Source organism: Lethenteron reissneri, chromosome 42 (genome assembly GCF_015708825.2).
Source record: "Lethenteron reissneri isolate LAM-NWPU_2019-01 chromosome 42, ASM1570882v1, whole genome shotgun sequence".
Taxonomy (NCBI): Eukaryota; Metazoa; Chordata; class Hyperoartia; order Petromyzontiformes; family Petromyzontidae; genus Lethenteron; species Lethenteron reissneri.
In genome coordinates, this window is record NC_083820.1 from 9,345,093 (window position 1) to 9,367,342 (window position 22,250).

The 22,250-nt window shown below is 43.8% G+C and overlaps 4 protein-coding genes across 4 annotated transcripts in view; 3 read left to right on the forward strand and 1 right to left on the reverse strand.

Moving 5' to 3' along the window:
• LOC133352879 (plectin-like) overlaps positions 1-2,228 on the forward strand; it is a 39,193-nt gene extending 36,965 nt beyond the window's left edge. The window contains exon 9 of the mRNA XM_061568864.1: positions 1,532-2,228. Within this exon, the coding sequence (XP_061424848.1) occupies positions 1,532-2,092 (561 nt within the window). The 3' untranslated portion in view covers positions 2,093-2,228. The remainder of the gene's footprint in view (positions 1-1,531) is intronic.
• A 6,389-nt stretch (positions 2,229-8,617) lies between these two features.
• On the forward strand, positions 8,618-13,310 carry LOC133352926 (plectin-like). The gene is made up of 2 exons (XM_061568929.1): positions 8,618-13,010; positions 13,297-13,310. The coding sequence occupies exons 1-2, from the start codon at positions 8,618-8,620 to the stop codon at positions 13,308-13,310; spliced, it is 4,407 nt and encodes a 1,468-aa protein (XP_061424913.1).
• A 140-nt stretch (positions 13,311-13,450) lies between these two features.
• On the forward strand, positions 13,451-17,556 carry LOC133352847 (epiplakin-like). Its single transcript, XM_061568803.1, is given in 4 exon segments — positions 13,451-15,068; positions 15,070-15,102; positions 15,104-15,924; positions 15,926-17,556. Coding segments are annotated over 4 exon segments (3,351 nt in total). The 5' UTR covers positions 13,451-13,463; the 3' UTR covers positions 16,818-17,556.
• Positions 17,557-19,898: 2,342 nt separating this feature from the next.
• On the reverse strand, positions 19,899-22,039 carry BAG2 (BAG cochaperone 2). Its single transcript, XM_061568962.1, has one exon. The coding sequence runs from the start codon at positions 21,821-21,823 to the stop codon at positions 21,317-21,319; it is 507 nt and encodes a 168-aa protein (XP_061424946.1). The 5' UTR covers positions 21,824-22,039; the 3' UTR covers positions 19,899-21,316.
• Positions 22,040-22,250: the final 211 nt, after the last annotated feature.

Below are 22,250 nucleotides of genomic sequence, written 5' to 3' on the forward strand. Positions count from 1 at the left end.
AACACCCTCTGGCTGTGATTTATAGAGTGTATCTCATAACAGATAGCTGCAGTGGGAAATATGGGGTAATCCATTAATATAGATAACCCACTAAAATACTGGTGATGCAGGGCAACGTGGTGGTGAGATGTTAACTACCTCGCCTGGTATACAGGAGGTCGTGGGTTCGATCCCGACCCTGACGCCTGCTGCTGTATATTTGGAGTCTGCGTCTCTCTCTCTCTTCATCATCATCATCACGGTGGCTAGGAGATGTTCACTACCTCGCCTGGTATACAGGAGGTCGTGGGTTCAATCCCAACTCTTGACGCCTGCATATTCGGAGTTTGCGTGTCTCTCTCTGTGGTCAAGTGGATTTTTATCCGGGTCCTCCGGTTTTTCCCCTCCACATTTAGAATCAATATGCGTTTAGAACAGTGGTTCTTAAATTGGATGCACAAATCCCTTGGGGGTGCGACATGCCCTTTCTGGGAGTGCGAGACATACCAGAATTTTTGAGAAGGCAAATAATCGAAAACACAAATAAATCATGGGCACATAATTGCCACAACTTTGTTTCATAAAACCTATGTATTTATTAACATTATACGTTTATTATTTTTACAATTGAGAACCAAATGGGTCTAGGATACAGTACAAGTTAAGAACCACTGGTTTAGAGTATTTGGCTGCTATAAATATCCACACGATGATAAACCCACTTTGTTGAGCTATGATTTGTGGCCAAGTCGCTTCTGAAAAAGAGCTGTATAGCTCAGTGGGCTTGACTTGTTAAAATAAAAATAGTTAATAGTTTACAAAAACTTAAAATTGTATTCAAATCCTCTGCATGACGTCCACTTATTCGATCCTTTGATACTTTCCCGATCCACTTTGTCTAACCTCATCAGCCCGGTTTGCTTACATCATTTCATTACACGTACGTCAAAGTTATTGCTATTTTGCATTTGTGAGACTTGTGTAAACCACCGATCTGTGAATCTTCATCCATGCCATCATATATCTGCTCTGTTCCCCTGCAACATATAGAGTTGTTGCTTTCACAATATTCAAACACCTGTTGGGAAGAGAGTAAGAGGATCATGAAACAATAAGTGGGGATTGTATAAACGGATAACCCTGTATACAGCACATGGATTGTAAATAACATGTACCTTTTGTAACTTCCACTCCTTGTAAGTCAGAATGCGCCGTGGTGGCGAGATGTTATCTCCCTCACCTGGTATACAGAAGGTCGTGGGTTCGGTCCCCGGTTTTTCCCTCCACATTTAGAAACGTGTGTTTAGATCATTTGGTTGCTATAAATTTCCACGTGATAAGCCACTACATTAAGCTAATATTTGTCGCCAACTCAGTGGGCTTCATCTGGTAAATAAAATAGTAGTAAATAATAGTTCACCAGGGTTAATTAGTATTGGGTCATCTCCAAAACTTGTTTTCACACCGAGAGCGAGACAGTGGAGTCAGCTGAACGAGGTACTTAGTGTGGCAATCAAACAGGTTAATAATGTGTTTTGTAATGTATTTGCAGAAAATCAAAGAGGAAGAGGCTGAAAAAAGTGCAAGTACCAAAGGACTCAGCTTGTCAGAAATTGAAGTTATTTTAAAGAACACAAAACAGAACGTGGGTTCCAAAGCGGAACCCAAGTCCCTGTGGGATCTGCTCCACTCGGAATATTTCAGTGAAGACGACAGACGCAAACTCATTGAGGATTTCCGGCTGGGAAAGCTGACACTCGAAAAGATGTCTCAAGCCGTCTTGACGAACGTGCAGATGAAGCAGAGAGAAAATGTCAAGTTCAGAGGCCTTAGGCGAGAGGTGTCTCTCAAGCTTCTTGTCGACTCGCACATTGTGGACGACAAAACAGCGAACGAGGTTGTTGAAGGCTCTAAATCAGTTTCTGAAATCACCAAAACCATCGACCGCTACTTAGGAAGTTCTAAGAGCATTGCTGGGCTGTACATCGAAAAAACCCAAGAAAAGATTCCACTTTACAAAGCCATGGTGAAAAGAATGTTACGCCCAGGGACCACTCTGGAACTCTTGGAGGCACAAGCTGCCACTGGCTTCTTGATAGACCCAGTGGAATGACCTCAAGATGTCTGTGGAGGATGCCGTGGACAAGGGGCTCGTAGGGTACGATTTTAAGGATAAGCTTTTGTCTGCAGAGCGTGCGGTGACAGGATACACGGACCCGGTTACTAAGAAAACTATTTCCCTGTTCCAAGCGATGGATAAAGATCTAATACTTAAGAGCCATGGAATCCGCCTCCTGGAAGCTCAAATCGCCACAGGTGGAATCATCGACCCACAGGCCAGCCATCGTCTTCCAGTGGAAGTGGCCTACAGCCGAGGACTGTTTGATGAGGAGATGAACCAAATATTGGCTGACCCCAGTGACGACACCAAGGGCTTTTTTGATCCAAACACTGAAGAGAACCTCACTTATTTAGAATTGATGCAACGTTGCATCACTGACCCTGACACAGGTTTATGCTTGCTACCTTTGAAGGAAAAAGGTAACAAGTTTGGGATTGTCAGTTCAGGTGATGGTCTGAAACTAATCCAATCAAACATTGTTCAAAGTGCCCAGATCGAAACTTCTTCCCATACCACAACGATAAAAATAACTACAATCACGTTAACAGAAGAGGAAGTTTGGAAAAAACTTCAAAATGCATATATTGACATAACCTTTGGGAAGTTTTCTGGAAAGAGGTTGTCAATTAAAGAGTTATTTGAAACAGATCTCATTGATGAAGTCACCAAAAGGCAACTACTAGACGACTTCAGATCTGGCAAAATTTCATTTGAGAAACTAATGATCACAATTACTGAAATAATTGAGCGACAGAAGCAAAGTGAAAAGAGTAGAAGCATTTCTACAACAATTACAACGACCACTACGACCACACTTACAGAAGTAGAAATTTGGAACAAACTTCAAAATTCATATATTGAAATATCCTTTGGGAAGTTCTCTGGAAAGAAGCTGTCACTAAAAGAGATATTTGAAACAGATCTCATTGATGAAGCCACGAAAAAGCAACTACTAGACGACTTCAGATCTGGCAAAATTTCATTTGAGAAACTAATGATCACAATTACTGAAATAATTGAACGACAGAAGCAAAGTGAAAAGGGTAGAAACATTTCATTTAAGGGGCTGCGGAAGCCAGTGTCTCTAGAAGAACTAGTCAAATCAAAACTCTTGGACAGTAAAACGGTAGACCAGTTGATGCAAGGCTTAAAATCAGAGGAAGAAGTTAGGCGGTCAATACAAACCTACCTTGGCGGATCGACGGCTATTGCTGGAGTGTACATTGAAGCAGCAAAGGAAAAAATGTCCATATACAATGCCTTGAAGAAAGGTTATTTGAGGCCAGGAACCAGTTTGGTTTTGCTCGAAGCGCAGGCAGCTACAGGGTTCATTGTTGATCCCATCAACAACTTGAAACTGTCAGTGGATGAGGCAGTGGAACAGAATGTAGTGGGATGGGATTACAAAGACAAACTCCTTTCAGCAGAGCGAGCTGTCACTGGGTACACTGATCCGTACTCTAAAGAAACAATCTCACTCTTCCAAGCTATGAAAAAGGAACTCATCTTAAAAGACCATGGGATCCGGCTCCTGGAAGCTCAAATCGCCACAGGTGGCATCATTGACCCGCAGGCCAGCCATCGTCTTCCAGTGGAAGTGGCCTACAGCCGAGGACTGTTTGATGAGGAGATGAACCAAATATTGTCCGACCCCAATGATGACACTAAAGGTTTCTTTGATCCAAACACTCAGGAGAACCTCACGTATTTAGACCTCAAGAATCGCTGCATCACCGAACCAGAGACTGGACTGTGTTTGCTGCCAATTAAAGACAAGAACTCAAAAACAAAGACACTCATTGTCACCAGTGAAAACGTGCAGACTGATAGTCAAGGAAAAAATAAATCCAATAATGGTGTAGATCTTAAGATGGAGAAATCTGAGGTGGTTTCAAGTGGGGTCCCACGTATTGTCCAGGAAAGTGAAATGTTGGACACGTTCACAAAGTCAACGGTTACGATCAAGAGTGGAAAATTTGCCAACAGAAAAATGTCTTTACTGGAAATATTTGAGACTGATCTGGTTGATAAAGAAAGGAAAGAGAAATTAATAAATGATTATAAAACTGGAAAGATTTCTCAGGAGATTTTGCTCATCATGATAATTGAAATAATTGAGACAGATAGAATGAGTGAAAAAATGAAAAACATGAAATTTAAAGGACTACGAAAGCAGGTGACATTGGATGAGCTATTCAAGTCAAAAATTGTGGACATGAAAACCGTCCAACAACTGGATGATGGTGAGAAAACTCAGGATGAAGTGGGAAGTTCTATACTAAACTATCTAGAAGGATCAACTGCTATTGCTGGCCTATACAATGAAGCAACCAAAGAAAAAATGTCCATATACAATGCCTTGAAGAAGGGTTATTTGAGGCCAGGAACCAGCTTGGTTTTGCTAGAAGCACAGGCAGCTACAGGGTTCATTGTTGATCCCATCAACAACTTGAAACTGTCAGTGGATGAAGCGGTAGAACAGAAAGTAGTGGGATGGGATTACAAAGACAAACTCCTTTCAGCAGAGCGAGCTGTCACTGGGTACACTGATCCGTACTCTAAAGAAACACTCTCACTCTTCCAGGCTATGAAGAAGGGCCTCATCTTGAAAGACCACGGCATCCGCCTCCTGGAAGCTCAAATCGCCACAGGGGGCATCATCGATCCGCAAGCCAGCCATCGTCTTCCAGTGGAAGTGGCCTACAGCAGAGGACTGTTTGATGAGGAAATGAACCAAATATTGGCCGACCCCAGTGATGACACCAAGGGCTTTTTTGATCCAAACACTGAAGAGAACCTCACATATTTAGATCTCAAGCAGCGCTGCATCATTGACCCTGACACAGGTCTATGCTTGCTATCTCTGAAGGAAAAACGATCCAAGTTTGGGAACATCAGTTCAGGTGATGTTCCAAAAATAGTTGAATCAAAGACTGTTCAGAGTGCTCAGATTGGAACATCGTCTCAAACTACAACAATTACAACGACCACTACGACCACACTTACAGAAGTAGAACTTTGGAACAAACTTCAAAATTCATATATTGAAATATCCTTAGGCAAGTTCTCTGGAAAGAAGATGTCACTAAAAGAGTTATTTGAAACAGATCTCATTGATGAAGCCACGAAAAAGCAACTACTAGACGACTTTAGATCTGGCAAAATTTCATTTGAGAAACTAATGATCATAATTACTGAAATAATTGAGCGACAGAAGCAAAGTGAAAAGAGTAGAAGCATTTCTACAACAATTACAACGACCACTACGACCACACTTACAGAAGTAGAAATTTGGAACAAACTTCAAAATTCATATATTGAAATATCCTTTGGGAAGTTCTCTGGAAAGAAGCTGTCACTAAAAGAGTTATTTGAAACAGATCTCATTGATGAAGCCATGAAAAAGCAACTTCTAGACGACTTCAGATCTGGAAAAATTTCATTTGAGAAACTAATGATCATAATTACTGAAATAATTGAACGACAGAAGCAAAGTGAAAAGGGTAGAAACATTTCATTTAAGGGGCTGCGGAAGCCAGTGTCTCTAGAAGAACTGGTCAAATCAAAACTCTTGGACAGTAAAACGGTAGACCAGTTGATGCAAGGCCTAAAATCAGAGGAAGAAGTTAGGCGGTCAATACAAACCTACCTTGGCGGATCGACGGCTATTGCTGGAGTGTACATTGAAGCAGCAAAGGAAAAAATGTCCATATACAATGCCTTGAAGAAAGGTTATTTGAGGCCAGGAACCAGTTTGGTTTTGCTCGAAGCGCAGGCAGCTACAGGGTTCATTGTTGATCCCATCAACAACTTGAAACTGTCAGTGGATGAGGCAGTGGAACAGAATGTAGTGGGATGGGATTACAAAGACAAACTCCTTTCAGCAGAGCGAGCTGTCACTGGGTACACTGATCCGTACTCTAAAGAAACAATCTCACTCTTCCAGGCCATGAAAAAGGAACTCATCTTAAAAGACCATGGGATCCGGCTCCTGGAAGCTCAAATCGCCACAGGTGGCATCATTGACCCGCAGGCCAGCCATCGTCTTCCAGTGGAAGTGGCCTACAGCCGAGGACTGTTTGATGAGGAGATGAACCAAATATTGTCCGACCCCAATGATGACACGAAAGGTTTCTTTGATCCAAACACTCAGGAGAACCTCACGTATTTAGACCTCAAGAATCGCTGCATCACCGAACCAGAGACTGGACTGTGTTTGCTGCCAATTAAAGACAAGAACTCAAAAACAAAGACACTCATTGTCACCAGTGAAAACGTGCAGACTGATAGTCAAGGAAAAAATAAATCCAATAATGGTGTAGATCTTAAGATGGAGAAATCTGAGGTGGTTTCAAGTGGGGTCCCACGTATTGTCCAGGAAAGTGAAATGTTGGACACGTTCACAAAGTCAACGGTTACGATCAAGAGTGGAAAATTTGCCAACAGAAAAATGTCTTTACTGGAAATATTTGAGACTGATCTGGTTGATAAAGAAAGGAAAGAGAAATTAATAAATGATTATAAAACTGGAAAGATTTCTCAGGAGATTTTGCTCATCATGATAATTGAAATAATTGAGACAGATAGAATGAGTGAAAAGATGAAAAACATGAAATTTAAAGGACTACGAAAGCAGGTGACATTGGATGAGCTATTCAAGTCAAAAATTGTGGACATGAAAACCGTCCAACAACTGGATGATGGTGAGAAAACTCAGGATGAAGTGGGAAGTTCTATACTAAACTATCTAGAAGGATCAACTGCTATTGCTGGCCTATACAATGAAGCAACCAAAGAAAAAATGTCCATATACAATGCCTTGAAGAAGGGTTATTTGAGGCCAGGAACCAGCTTGGTTTTGCTAGAAGCACAGGCAGCTACAGGGTTCATTGTTGATCCCATCAACAACTTGAAACTGTCAGTGGATGAAGCGGTAGAACAGAAAGTAGTGGGATGGGATTACAAAGACAAACTCCTTTCAGCAGAGCGAGCTGTCACTGGGTACACTGATCCGTACTCTAAAGAAACACTCTCACTCTTCCAGGCTATGAAGAAGGGCCTCATCTTGAAAGACCACGGCATCCGCCTCCTGGAAGCTCAAATCGCCACAGGGGGCATCATCGATCCGCAAGCCAGCCATCGTCTTCCAGTGGAAGTGGCCTACAGCAGAGGACTGTTTGATGAGGAAATGAATCAAATATTGGCCGACCCCAGTGATGACACCAAGGGCTTTTTTGATCCAAACACTGAAGAGAACCTCACATATTTAGATCTCAAGCAGCGCTGCATCATTGACCCTGACACAGGTCTATGCTTGCTATCTCTGAAGGAAAAACGAACCAAGTTTGGGAACATCAGTTCAGGTGATGTTCCAAAAATAGTTGAATCAAAGACTGTTCAGAGTTCTCAGATTGGAACATCGTCCCAAACTACAACAATTACAACGACCACTACAACCACACGTACAGAAGTAGAAATTTGGAACAAACTTCAAAATTCATATATTGAAATATCCTTTGGGAAGTTCTCTGGAAAGAAGCTGTCACTAAAAGAGTTATTTGAAACAGATCTCATTGATGAAGCCACGAAAAAGCAACTTCTAGACGACTTCAGATCTGGAAAAATTTCATTTGAGAAACTAATGATCATAATTACTGAAATAATTGAACGACAGAAGCAAAGTGAAAAGGGTAGAAACATTTCATTTAAGGGGCTGCGGAAGCCAGTGTCTCTAGAAGAACTGGTCAAATCAAAACTCTTGGACAGTAAAACGGTAGACCAGTTGATGCAAGGCCTAAAATCAGAGGAAGAAGTTAGGCGGTCAATACAAACCTACCTTGGCGGATCGACGGCTATTGCTGGAGTGTACATTGAAGCAGCAAAGGAAAAAATGTCCATATACAATGCCTTGAAGAAAGGTTATTTGAGGCCAGGAACCAGTTTGGTTTTGCTCGAAGCGCAGGCAGCTACAGGGTTCATTGTTGATCCCATCAACAACTTGAAACTGTCAGTGGGTGAGGCAGTGGAACAGAAAGTAGTAGGATGGGATTACAAAGACAAACTCCTTTCAGCAGAGCGAGCTGTCACTGGGTACACAGATCCGTACTCTAAAGAAACAATCTCACTCTTCCAGGCCATGAAAAAGGAACTCATCTTAAAAGACCATGGGATCCGGCTCCTGGAAGCTCAAATCGCTACTGGTGGCATCATTGACCCGCAGGCCAGCCATCGTCTTCCAGTGGAAGTGGCCTACAGCCGAGGACTGTTTGATGAGGAGATGAACCAAATATTGTCCGACCCCAATGATGACACTAAAGGTTTCTTTGATCCAAACACTCAGGAGAACCTCACGTATTTAGACCTCAAGAATCGCTGCATCACCGAACCAGAGACTGGACTGTGTTTGCTGCCAATTAAAGACAAGAACTCAAAAACAAAGACACTCATTGTCAGCAGTGAAAACGTGCAGACTGATAGTCAAGGAAAAAATAATCCAATAATGGTGTAGATCTTAAGATGGAGAAATCTGAGGTGGTTTCAAGTGGGGTCCCACGTATTGTCCAGGAAAGTGAAATGTTGGACACGTTCACAAAGTCAACGGTTACGATCAAGAGTGGAAAATTTGCCAACAGAAAAATGTCTTTACTGGAAATATTTGAGACTGATCTGGTTGATAAAGAAAGGAAAGAGAAATTAATAAATGATTATAAAACTGGAAAGATTTCTCAGGAGATTTTGCTCATCATGATAATTGAAATAATTGAGACAGATAGAATGAGTGAAAAGATGAAAAACATGAAATTTAAAGGACTACGAAAGCAGGTGACATTGGATGAGCTATTCAAGTCAAAAATTGTGGACATGAAAACCGTCCAACAACTGGATGATGGTGAGAAAACTCAGGATGAAGTGGGAAGTTCTATACTAAACTATCTAGAAGGATCAACTGCTATTGCTGGCCTATACAATGAAGCAACCAAAGAAAAAATGTCCATATACAATGCCTTGAAGAAGGGTTATTTGAGGCCAGGAACCAGCTTGGTTTTGCTAGAAGCACAGGCAGCTACAGGGTTCATTGTTGATCCCATCAACAACTTGAAACTGTCAGTGGATGAAGCGGTAGAACAGAAAGTAGTGGGATGGGATTACAAAGACAAACTCCTTTCAGCAGAGCGAGCTGTCACTGGGTACACTGATCCGTACTCTAAAGAAACACTCTCACTCTTCCAGGCTATGAAGAAGGGCCTCATCTTGAAAGACCACGGCATCCGCCTCCTGGAAGCTCAAATCGCCACAGGGGGCATCATCGATCCGCAAGCCAGCCATCGTCTTCCAGTGGAAGTGGCCTACAGCAGAGGACTGTTTGATGAGGAAATGAATCAAATATTGGCCGACCCCAGTGATGACACCAAGGGCTTTTTTGATCCAAACACTGAAGAGAACCTCACATATTTAGATCTCAAGCAGCGCTGCATCATTGACCCTGACACAGGTCTATGCTTGCTATCTCTGAAGGAAAAACGAACCAAGTTTGGGAACATCAGTTCAGGTGATGTTCCAAAAATAGTTGAATCAAAGACTGTTCAGAGTTCTCAGATTGGAACATCGTCCCAAACTACAACAATTACAACGACCACTACAACCACACTTACAGAAGTAGAAATTTGGAACAAACTTCAAAATTCATATATTGAAATATCCTTTGGGAAGTTCTCTGGAAAGAAGATGTCACTAAAAGAGTTATTTGAAACAGATCTCATTGATGAAGCCACGAAAAAGCAACTACTAGACGACTTCAGATCTGGCAAAATTTCATTTGAGAAACTAATGATCATAATTACTGAAATAATTGAACGACAGAAGCAAAGTGAAAAGGGTAGAAACATTTCATTTAAGGGGCTGCGGAAGCCAGTGTCTCTAGAAGAACTGGTCAAATCAAAACTCTTGGACAGTAAAACGGTAGACCAGTTGATGCAAGGCCTAAAATCAGAGGAAGAAGTTAGGCGGTCAATACAAACCTACCTTGGCGGATCGACGGCTATTGCTGGAGTGTACATTGAAGCAGCAAAGGAAAAAATGTCCATATACAATGCCTTGAAGAAAGGTTATTTGAGGCCAGGAACCAGCTTGGTTTTGCTCGAAGCGCAGGCAGCTACAGGGTTCATTGTTGATCCCATCAACAACTTTAAACTGTCAGTGGATGAGGCAGTGGAACAGAATGTAGTGGGATGGGATTACAAAGACAAACTCCTTTCAGCAGAGCGAGCTGTCACTGGGTACACTGATCCGTACTCTAAAGAAACAATCTCACTCTTCCAGGCCATGAAAAAGGAACTCATCTTAAAAGACCATGGGATCCGGCTCCTGGAAGCTCAAATCGCTACTGGTGGCATCATTGACCCGCAGGCCAGCCATCGTCTTCCAGTGGAAGTGGCCTACAGCCGAGGACTGTTTGATGAGGAGATGAACCAAATATTGTCCGACCCCAATGATGACACTAAAGGTTTCTTTGATCCAAACACTCAGGAGAACCTCACGTATTTAGACCTCAAGAATCGTTGCATCACCGAACCAGAGACTGGACTGTGTTTGCTGCCAATTAAAGACAAGAACTCAAAAACAAAGACACTCATTGTCACCAGTGAAAACGTGCAGACTGACAGTCAAGGAAAAAATGAATCCAATAATGGTGTAGATCTTAAGATGGAGAAATCAGAGGTGGTTTCAAGTGGGGTCCCACGTATTGTCCAGGAAAGTGAAATGTTGGACACGTTCACAAAGTCAACGGTTACGATCAAGAGTGGAAAATTTGCCAACAGAAAAATGTCTTTACTGGAAATATTTGAGACTGATCTGGTTGATAAAGAAAGGAAAGAGAAATTAATAAATGATTATAAAACTGGAAAGATTTCTCAGGAGATTTTGCTCATCATGATAATTGAAATAATTGAGACAGATAGAATGAGTGAAAAGATGAAAAACATGAAATTTAAAGGACTACGAAAGCAGGTGACATTGGATGAGCTATTCAAGTCAAAAATTGTCGACATGAAAACCGTCCAACAACTGGATGATGGTGAGAAAACTCAGGATGAAGTGGGAAGTTCTATACTAAACTATCTAGAAGGATCAACTGCTATTGCTGGCCTATACAATGAAGCAACCAAAGATAAAATGTCCATATACAATGCCTTGAAGAAGGGTTATTTGAGGCCAGGAACCAGCTTGGTTTTGCTAGAAGCACAGGCAGCTACAGGGTTCATTGTTGATCCCATCAACAACTTGAAACTGTCAGTGGATGAAGCGGTAGAACAGAAAGTAGTGGGATGGGATTACAAAGACAAACTCCTTTCAGCGGAGCGAGCTGTCACTGGGTACACTGATCCGTACTCTAAAGAAACACTCTCACTCTTCCAGGCTATGAAGAAGGGCCTCATCTTGAAAGACCACGGCATCCGCCTCCTGGAAGCTCAAATCGCCACAGGGGGCATCATCGATCCGCAAGCCAGCCATCGTCTTCCAGTGGAAGTGGCCTACAGCAGAGGACTGTTTGATGAGGAAATGAATCAAATATTGGCCGACCCCAGTGATGACACCAAGGGCTTTTTTGATCCAAACACTGAAGAGAACCTCACATATTTAGATCTCAAGCAGCGCTGCATCATTGACCCTGACACAGGTCTATGCTTGCTATCTCTGAAGGAAAAACGAACCAAGTTTGGGAACATCAGTTCAGGTGATGTTCCAAAAATAGTTGAATCAAAGACTGTTCAGAGTTCTCAGATTGGAACATCGTCCCAAACTACAACAATTACAACGACCACTACAACCACACGTACAGAAGTAGAAATTTGGAACAAACTTCAAAATTCATATATTGAAATATCCTTTGGGAAGTTCTCTGGAAAGAAGATGTCACTAAAAGAGTTATTTGAAACAGATCTCATTGATGAAGCCACGAAAAAGCAACTACTAGACGACTTCAGATCTGGAAAAATTTCATTTGAGAAACTAATGATCATAATTACTGAAATAATTGAACGACAGAAGCAAAGTGAAAAGGGTAGAAACATTTCATTTAAGGGGCTGCGGAAGCCAGTGTCTCTAGAAGAACTGGTCAAATCAAAACTCTTGGACAGTAAAACGGTAGACCAGTTGATGCAAGGCCTAAAATCAGAGGAAGAAGTTAGGCGGTCAATACAAACCTACCTTGGCGGATCGACGGCTATTGCTGGAGTGTACATTGAAGCAGCAAAGGAAAAAATGTCCATATACAATGCCTTGAAGAAAGGTTATTTGAGGCCAGGAACCAGTTTGGTTTTGCTCGAAGCGCAGGCAGCTACAGGGTTCATTGTTGATCCCATCAACAACTTGAAACTGTCAGTGGATGAGGCAGTGGAACAGAAAGTAGTAGGATGGGATTACAAAGACAAACTCCTTTCAGCAGAGCGAGCTGTCACTGGGTACACAGATCCGTACTCTAAAGAAACACTCTCACTCTTCCAGGCCATGAAAAAGGAACTCATCTTAAAAGACCATGGGATCCGGCTCCTGGAAGCTCAAATCGCTACTGGTGGCATCATTGACCCGCAGGCCAGCCATCGTCTTCCAGTGGAAGTGGCCTACAGCCGAGGACTGTTTGATGAGGAGATGAACCAAATATTGTCCGACCCCAATGATGACACTAAAGGTTTCTTTGATCCAAACACTCAGGAGAACCTCACGTATTTAGACCTCAAGAATCGTTGCATCACCGAACCAGAGACTGGACTGTGTTTGCTGCCAATTAAAGACAAGAACTCAAAAACAAAGACACTCATTGTCACCAGTGAAAACGTGCAGACTGACAGTCAAGGAAAAAATGAATCCAATAATGGTGTAGATCTTAAGATTGGGAGAACCATCAGAGGTCAAGTGGGGTCCCACGTATTGTCCAGGAAAGTGAAATGTTGGACACGTTCACAAAGTCAACGGTTACGATCAAGAGTGGAAAATTTGCCAACAGAAAAATGTCTTTACTGGAAATATTTGAGACTGATCTGGTTGATAAAGAAAGGAAAGAGAAATTAATAAATGATTATAAAACTGGAAAGATTTCTCAGGAGATTTTGCTCATCATGATAATTGAAATAATTGAGACAGATAGAATGAGTGAAAAGATGAAAAACATGAAATTTAAAGGACTACGAAAGCAGGTGACATTGGATGAGCTATTCAAGTCAAAAATTGTCGGACATGAAAACCGTCCAACAACTGGATGATGGTGAGAAAACTCAGGATGAAGTGGGAAGTTCTATACTAAACTATCTAGAAGGATCAACTGCTATTGCTGGCCTATACATTGAAGCAACCAAAGATAAAAATGTCCATATACAATGCCTTGAAGAAGGGTTATTTGAGGCCAGGAACCAGCTTGGTTTTGCTAGAAGCACAGGCAGCTACAGGGTTCATTGTTGATCCCATCAACAACTTGAAACTGTCAGTGGATGAAGCGGTAGAACAGAAAGTAGTGGGATGGGATTACAAAGACAAACTCCTTTCAGCGGAGCGAGCTGTCACTGGGTACACTGATCCGTACTCTAAAGAAACACTCTCACTCTTCCAGGCTATGAAGAAGGGCCTCATCTTGAAAGACCACGGCATCCGCCTCCTGGAAGCTCAAATCGCCACAGGGGGCATCATCGATCCGCAAGCCAGCCATCGTCTTCCAGTGGAAGTGGCCTACAGCAGAGGACTGTTTGATGAGGAAATGAACCAAATATTGGCCGACCCCAGTGATGACACCAAGGGCTTTTTTGATCCAAACACTGAAGAGAACCTCACATATTTAGATCTCAAGCAGCGCTGCATCATTGACCCTGACACAGGTCTATGCTTGCTATCTCTGAAGGAAAAACGAACCAAGTTTGGGAACATCAGTTCAGGTGATGTTCCAAAAATAGTTGAATCAAAGACTGTTCAGAGTGCTCATATTGGAACATCGTCCCAAACTACAACAATTACAACGATCACTACGACCACACTTACAGAAGTAGAAATTTGGAACAAACTTCAAAATTCATATATTGAAATATCCTTTGGGAAGTTCTCTGGAAAGAAGCTGTCACTAAAAGAGTTATTTGAAACAGATCTCATTGATGAAACCACGAAAAAGCAACTACTAGACGACTTTAGATCTGGCAAAATTTCATTTGAGAAACTAATGATCATAATTACTGAAATAATTGAGCGACAGAAGCAAAGTGAAAAGAGTAGAAGCATTTCTACAACAATTACAACGACCACTACGACCACACTTACAGAAGTAGAAATTTGGAACAAACTTCAAAATTCATATGTTGAAATATCCTTCGGGAAGTTCTCTGGAAAGAAGATGTCACTAAAAGAGTTATTTGAAACAGATCTCATTGATGAAGCCACGAAAAAGCAACTACTAGACGACTTTAGATCTGGAAAAATTTCATTTGAGAAACTAATGATCATAATTACTGAAATAATTGAACGACAGAAGCAAAGTGAAAAGAGTAGAAGCATTTCATTTAAGGGGCTGCGAAAGCCAGTGTCTGTAGAAGAACTGGTCAAATCAAAACTCTTGGACAGTCAAACGGTACAGCAGTTGATGCAAGGTCTAAAATCACAGGAAGAAGTTAGGCGTTCGATACAAAACTACCTTGGGGGATCGACTGCTATTGCCGGAGTTTACATTGAAGCAGCAAAGGAAAAAATGTCCATATACAATGCCTTGAAGAAAGGATTTTTGAGGCCAGGAACCAGTTTGGTTTTGCTGGAAGCGCAGGCAGCTACAGGATTCATTGTTGATCCCATCAACAACCTGAAGCTGTCAGTGGATGAGGCCGTGGAACAGAATGTAGTAGGATGGGATTACAAAGACAAACTCCTTTCAGCAGAGCGAGCTGTCACTGGGTACACAGATCCATACTCTAAAGAAACAATCTCACTCTTCCAAGGCTATGAAGAAGGGCCTCATCTTGAAAGACCACTGGCATTCGCCTACTGGAAGCTCAAATCGCCACAGGCGGCATCATCGACCCAGAGGCCAGCCATCGTCTTCCAGTGGAAGTGGCCTACAGCCGAGGACTGTTTGATGAGGAGATGAACCAAATATTGTCCGACCCCAGTGATGACACTAAAGGTTTCTTTGATCCAAACACTCAAGAGAACCTCACGTATTTAGACCTCAAGAATCGCTGCATCACCGACCCTGACACAGGTCTATGCTTGCTTCCTATTAAAGAGTTTAATGGAGTTAACCCCAAAGATTCGAAAACATCGAAAGAAATGATCATCCAGAAGACAGAAACTGTGGAAAAATATGCTGGTGGCTCTTCCTCGGAGAACGATCCATTTTTGGTGGAGTCTTCCGTAAGTTCTAATGAGGAAAGATTCATCATCATAGAATCTCAGGTCCTAGATATACTTTACAATGAAAAAATAAACATGACTTTTGGAAGATTTGCCGGTAAAAATGTTTCTCTGAAAGACATATTTGACAGTGATTTTATAGACGCAGAAACGAGAGAGAAACTCATTGATGATTACAAATCTGGTAAAATATCACTTGCGGATGTGGTTGCTATTGTGACTAAGATTATTGAAGCCAAGGAACGGACCGAGGCAAAGAAGAACCTTTGGTGCCGAGGTTTCCGCCGTCAAGTTAGCGTCGCACAACTTGTCGAGTCACAGGTATTAGACGATGAAGTTGCAAATCAGTTGGCCGATGGACGAACGTCTATCCAAGAAGTTACCCGGCTGGTAAAGAGGTACCTTGAAGGCACTAGCAGCATTGCAGGACTTTACCTGGAGGAAACCAAAGAGAAGGTGTCAGGTCAGTAACGCCATCCAGAGAAGAATGCTCAAGCCGGAGAGCGGCATGGCCTTACTGGAAGCACAGGCGGCGACTGGGTTCATTATCAACCCTGTAAGCAATGAAAAGCTCACGGTCCATGAGGCTGTCGAAAAAGGTGTTGTCCAAAAGGAATCGCGTGATCAGCTTCTCGCAGCGGAGTGTGCCGTTACCGGTTACAAGGACCCCCACTCGGGGGGCGTCCTGTCACTGTTCCAAGCCATGAAGAAAGGCGTTGTGCCAAAAGACCACGGAATTCATCTGCTTGAGGCTCAGATCGCCACAGGTGGCATCATCGATCCGCAGGCAAGCCATCGCCTGCCAACGAATGTTGCCTACAGCCGAGGGCTGTTTGACGAGGAGATGAACAAAACTTTGGTTGAAGGAAAAGAATTCACCAAGGGCTTCTTTGATCCAAACACTGGAGAGAAGGTCACTTACCTGGACTTAATGAAACGCTGCATCACCGACCCCGACACGGGGTTTTACCTCTTTGTGCTGAGACAGAGCAAGCAAACGTCCACGGTCGTACAGAAACGCAAAATCATTATTGATCCTGACGTCGGCAAGGAGATGAGTGTCTACGAGGCGTATGAGAAAGGCCTCTTGGGCAAAGAGCAGTACCTCAAGCTTTCAGCAGACGAATGTGCATGGGAGGAGAGGAAGGTGACGCTTCCAGACGGCACCACCTACTCTACGTTGGTCGACAAGAAATCGGGGAAATGCTATGACGTTTCGAAAGCACTGGCCGAGGATAAAATCAAGGGCGAGTTGGTGCAGAAGTACAACTCTGGCGCGATTTCCATCTTCGAGTTCGCGGACAAACTCTCCGCTGCGTTAAATGCTCAGTAGGATTTGGTCAAAGTGGCCCATGGGGGACTGAGAAAACAAAACCAATACAAAGATGCAAACAACAAAGGAGCGATCGCATTCAGCGGGTATGACACACAGTCAGTGCATAGGAGGACACTTTCCCCACTTTCTGTCAAATTTAGCATTTGCACTCTACGAAGACAAATTATTTGGTCCACTCATGGTACACATTCTGTATGTATAAACATTAAGTAGAAGAATAAAAGGATTTAGAACTTGAGGCTGGTATTGCCCTGTGGGTAAAACTATTCAACCTAAGGGCTATTTTTTTTGGTGGAGAGACCAGGGGTCCATATTTGAAATTTGGGGTTTTTGGATTTACTGTATCTGGTTATAAGCATATAATGGTTGGTTTTTTATTAGCCATTCTAGAACATTAGAATATACCGTATCACTTGCTCGTTCAAATGGTTTATCCGCATTAGATGATAAGTATGCTTACTTAGATTTTAGAATGTTTTCAATCAGCTGTCAATTTACAATTGAGGCTGCAATGTTTTTACGTCACATTCGTGTTTTATCGTGTGGCTTCAGATGTTTTTTAAATGTTCCGTTTATAAACAGTAGATCAGAAAGCCACGGAAGGTGTATTGATACTAGCACCTGGTGTCAGGATTCAGGGTTTAGATGTAATGCTCTATTTTATCTTTCCATGTGGGGCTATGTTTCGTATATTTTTCAAAACGTGGATTTTAATAAAGAATAACAAAAAAATTAATCAATGTGATAGTGTCACATGTGTTGGGGCATCGATGCAGTGTGGAATGAACGTTTACCTGTGGTGTATTTGTATAGCGTGTGTACTTGGCTACTCCACGCGGGGTCTCCTTGGCTACTTTCCACTCAACCCCAGCGTCAAAATTGTTCACACGTCCCCGTTTAAAGATGTTTCTGCTACTTGTTGAGTGGAGTCTCGTTTGCGGAGGGAGCGACCCGGGTCAACGAACAAGACGACCAGGAGGAGCACAGCGGCGAGGAAAAATCGATCGGAACAAACGATAAACATGGACCATTATGACCACGACTGTGTTAACCACATACCTGTCAACCCCCTTATCAGCCTTATAACAGACCAATTCGGACCTCAATAGCCACCCCGTGCCCTTAGAAATTTCAACGTTCATCCGACAGAGTCCCATCACAAGGGAGAAACACAAACAAATAGATAAAACATAATCTTGTTTTTTTAAACTACCTCAGTGTTTTGTGTGTGTACTCATGCATGTAACCCCTTATAAGTGCCCTGACTTATGACAGACCAATTCGGACCTCGTTGGCCACCCCGTGCCCTTAGAAATTTCAACGTTCATCCGACAGAGTCCCATCACAAGGGAGAAACACAAACAAATAGACAAAATATTATCTTGTTTTTTTAACTACCTCATAGTTTTGTGTGTGTGTACTCATGCATGTAACCCCTTATCAGTGCCCTGCCTTATGACAGACCAATTCGGACCTCATTGGCCACGCCGTGCCCTTAGAAATCTCAACGTTCATCCTACAAAGTCCAATCACAAGGGAGAAACACAAACAAATAGACCAAAATATTATCTTGTTTTTTTAACAACCTCAGTGTTTTGTGTGTGTACTCATGCATGTAACCCCTTATAAGTGCCCTGCCTTATGACAGACCAATTCGGACCTCATTGGCCACCCCGTGCCCTTAGAAATCTCAACGTTCATCCTACAAAGTCCCATCACAAGAGAGAAACACAAACAAATAGACCAAAATATTATCGTTTTTTTAACTACCTCATAGTTTTTGTATGTGTACTCATGCATGTAACCCCTTATCAGTGCCCTGCCTTATGACAGACCAATTCGGACCTCATTGGCCACCCCGTGCCCTTATCAATCTCAACGTTCATCCGATAAAGTCCCATCACAAGGGAGAAACACAAACAAATAGACCAAAATATTATCTTGTTTTTTTAACTGGCTGGATGCTCGGAGTCAAACAGATTTGTTTTTTGAGCACATCCGAAAACTGCTTGAACCGGTTCACGGTTCAAAAGTGTTTTCAGAAACCGGTTTGAATATGTTTTTGTTTAATCATTTGCATAATTTATCCCTGCGTTACAGGCTACAATGTATGCACGGGTACAGTACAGACACGAGAGGCCTTTGGTTTGCAAATTGTAGCGAACGTCCAACATCGATAGCTTTCTTTCATTGCTTATCGTTCATCCATTGCAGGTGCTGAAGATTAGCACTAAACATAATCAACTGACGATGAGAAATCAAACGAAGCGTTCTAAATATTGCACGACGTTCAGCAATCATACGGTGCTTGACAGTATCTGGCGACTGTATATTAGTAATAACTGCATGCATCGGGGTGGGGGGGACATCACACAGTGAAGAATTTAACTGAGCGTTGTGTATTTTTAAATCCTTTATATTAAGTTCGCTTGCTTGCTTGCGTGCTTGCTTGCTTGCTTAGGACCGTGCAAATCTTTCGGTCGTTTTTTAACCCACTTCCCGTGATCCAATCGAGCTGACATTTTGCACACAGACTCGTTGTGCGAGACAATTAATGTTCGTGAATTTTTTTTCCAAAATTTTACACTGTTTAGGGAAAACAAATTAAATATTTAATTACCAATTGCTTAATACTGGCAGACAATCATCTGACCCATAGGTGGCAGCCATCTCAAGCCAGAGGACGAGAGGACTCTAGCCGCCACGCATATAAAGGATTTATAGTGAAAACTTTGTTTTTACGGGTTAATTTTTATAGCATTTTTAACGCTAAAGAAAATGCCCCCCTCACTCCCACCGAAGGCGTCCGACTTGGCATCATGGGCCGTTCTCCCCACCAAAGGCGCGTGCGTTTGTATGGTCGTGCATGCGTCATAAATAAATAAATATAAATGAAGCACACAAAAATCTCACTAAATCGCTAGTTAAACTTATTTAAAGTTGACGGATGTGAAAAAGGAATAGCGCTTGCTGACCGCGGGGCTTACGGCGTGGTACCTGGATATTTTTTTATGTCATATACCCCACCGTTGGAGAGCCAAGCTCACGACCACACACAAACCCACACACAAACCCACACACAATTTTTGACTTTTATATATATAGAAGAGAAGATAGAAGAAGAAGATATATTTCAGAGCTCAGTACCGGATAGCTCCGGCTCAGATAATCGCACACTGAGTTTTCCCTTCACAACCAAATGAATACGCAGAAGCGGGCAGTCCACTTTCTCAACAACGATGTGTGGTGAGTGGCAACTTTAATCGGACACGTGCCAATAACGACAAACATCCAAGAAACGAACCCAGTTCATCATGGCCATCGCGCGCCACCTGCCGGCCAACTTACTCAAAGTACAACACAAGTAGCCACAGCTCATTCCGATGTGCGTGTGTGGGGGGGGGGAATATATTTTTTGTGATCCCTCGGTGTTGTTCGGAGCGATGTCCGACGTTTCGCTGCACGTGCTGGTAGCGTCTTATAGAAAATTACAATTCGGGTTTCCGTAAAGGGAATAGTTGAGCCGAATTTTGTTCTTTTAATTCGGAGGAAAAAAGCTCCCAGCACGTGTAGCGAAACGTCGGGCAGTCATCATGTCCCATCAACAATAGCCACGCTTTTAGCGGTACAATCCCCCCCCCCCCCCAAAAACACACGCATCTGAGAAGCCACACAGCACAACTGCACAAACCTACGTGGCGATGCAATTGTGCAACACTGGACATCGTCACCAGCCAGACACGTCGGCGCTTCAAACACGGAATCATGCGTCGATCAGGTTTGTTGTTGTTGTTGTTGCTAAATGAACATTCTCGTTGTAACGCGACACGAACAATTCATGGTATTGCGTCTCGATCTCGATCACATGCGAGCGCTGGTTGGTTTTGCATATTCACTCGGAACGAATTTACACGGCTTACATCGCCACGTGCGTAGCGATTCGCTGTTGTTTCTTTAGCCCTAAAGCTCATTAATCATCATCATTAATTAGGCTAATCACACCGAGCGCCTGGCACGTGACTAGACGGATGTTCATTGCTTCTGCGAATTAATGAATGAGCACTCACACTCGGCTCGGATTGCCAAATTAGCGCAAATTGAACGGCGCGAACAAAGGGCACGCAGTCTTTTTCCTCTTCGTTCGTTCACCTCCACTCTGTTCGGTCATTCGTTCGTTCTACCGGGTGCCGATATTTGCGCTTCGCGGAGGGGCACGAAGACCGGACCGGACCTCCCATCGGGTTCACCGCGAGATGGGACCTCCCCCCATCTCGGTTCCCCCATGCTTCGATTCAGGACCTCGCTCGCAGCCTGTCTCCCTTAATTCATTCCCTCGTTCCTCCTCTCGGTTAAATTCACGGCCACAGAGAGAGAGAGAGACCGATCAACGGATGCCCCTCGAGTGGTGTCGGGGCGAGGAGGAGGAGGAGGCGGGGACATGTGTGGGAGGACGGTGATCGAGTCGGCGAAGGTGTCAGTGATGTTTGAGATGTTCTTTATCGCCGGGTCATCGTCCCGGTGCCACTCACGGACGACTTCTGGTACTGATGGTCGAGCAGTTTGATGGCGCGGTCCGCGTTCTCCACGTTGCGGATGAGCGTCGCCAACCTCTTCTTGAGCTTCCTCCTATCCTCGAGTGCGCAGCCGATGACCAGCGACTGGAACTTTCTGTCGAGGGGACCCGTCGATGAGGGTTCGCCGTCCGCGTGGCAGGCGCCGTGCAGCGAGGCGAGGCGCCTCTTGGCACCGTCCAGGTCGTCCCGCAGACGTGCGGCGACGTCGTCGATGAGCGAGCTGGCCTTGCGCAGGGCCTCCTGTTGCTGTGCGTTGCGCAGCGTCTCGAGAGCCACCTCCACGGTGAGGGTGCGGCTCAGCAGCCGCTCGGCCGTGACGCTCAGCTCCTCGCGCTCGCCCGTCGACAGCGCCGCGCGGGACGGCAGGCGCACGGTGACACCGCGCGGCGACAGCGGCACCCGCGGCTGGACGAGCAGAAAGCAATTCATGTCTGCGGCTGGAAAGGTGGCTTGCTGCTGTTGCGGCTGCTGATGGCGAAGATTCTTCTGCTGCTGCTATACCTCGAGGAAGGGGGACCTCCTCCGATAGCTCGAGTGACGCAGGAAGACACCGGTGTCTCTCGCTCCTCTGCCCGCACTAGGATCTCGACTCACATTTATACTCCTCGCTATGATGCGCCCGTCACCGCCGCCCACTCGCACTCTACTCTCGAGCGTGGGGAGGGAAAGCCCCATCCATGCCTGGCAACTGGTTCACTCCCCCCCCTACCCACCCCCACTCTCTCCCCCGCCTCTCGCTTCCCTCCCTCCCTCCTCCTCCTCGTGTGTGGTGTTATTGTCTGTTGTTCTCTGGTTGGATTATCTGATAGTGGCTGAGCGCGCACGCGTGGCTACGTCAGACCGCGCTGCAAGTGAC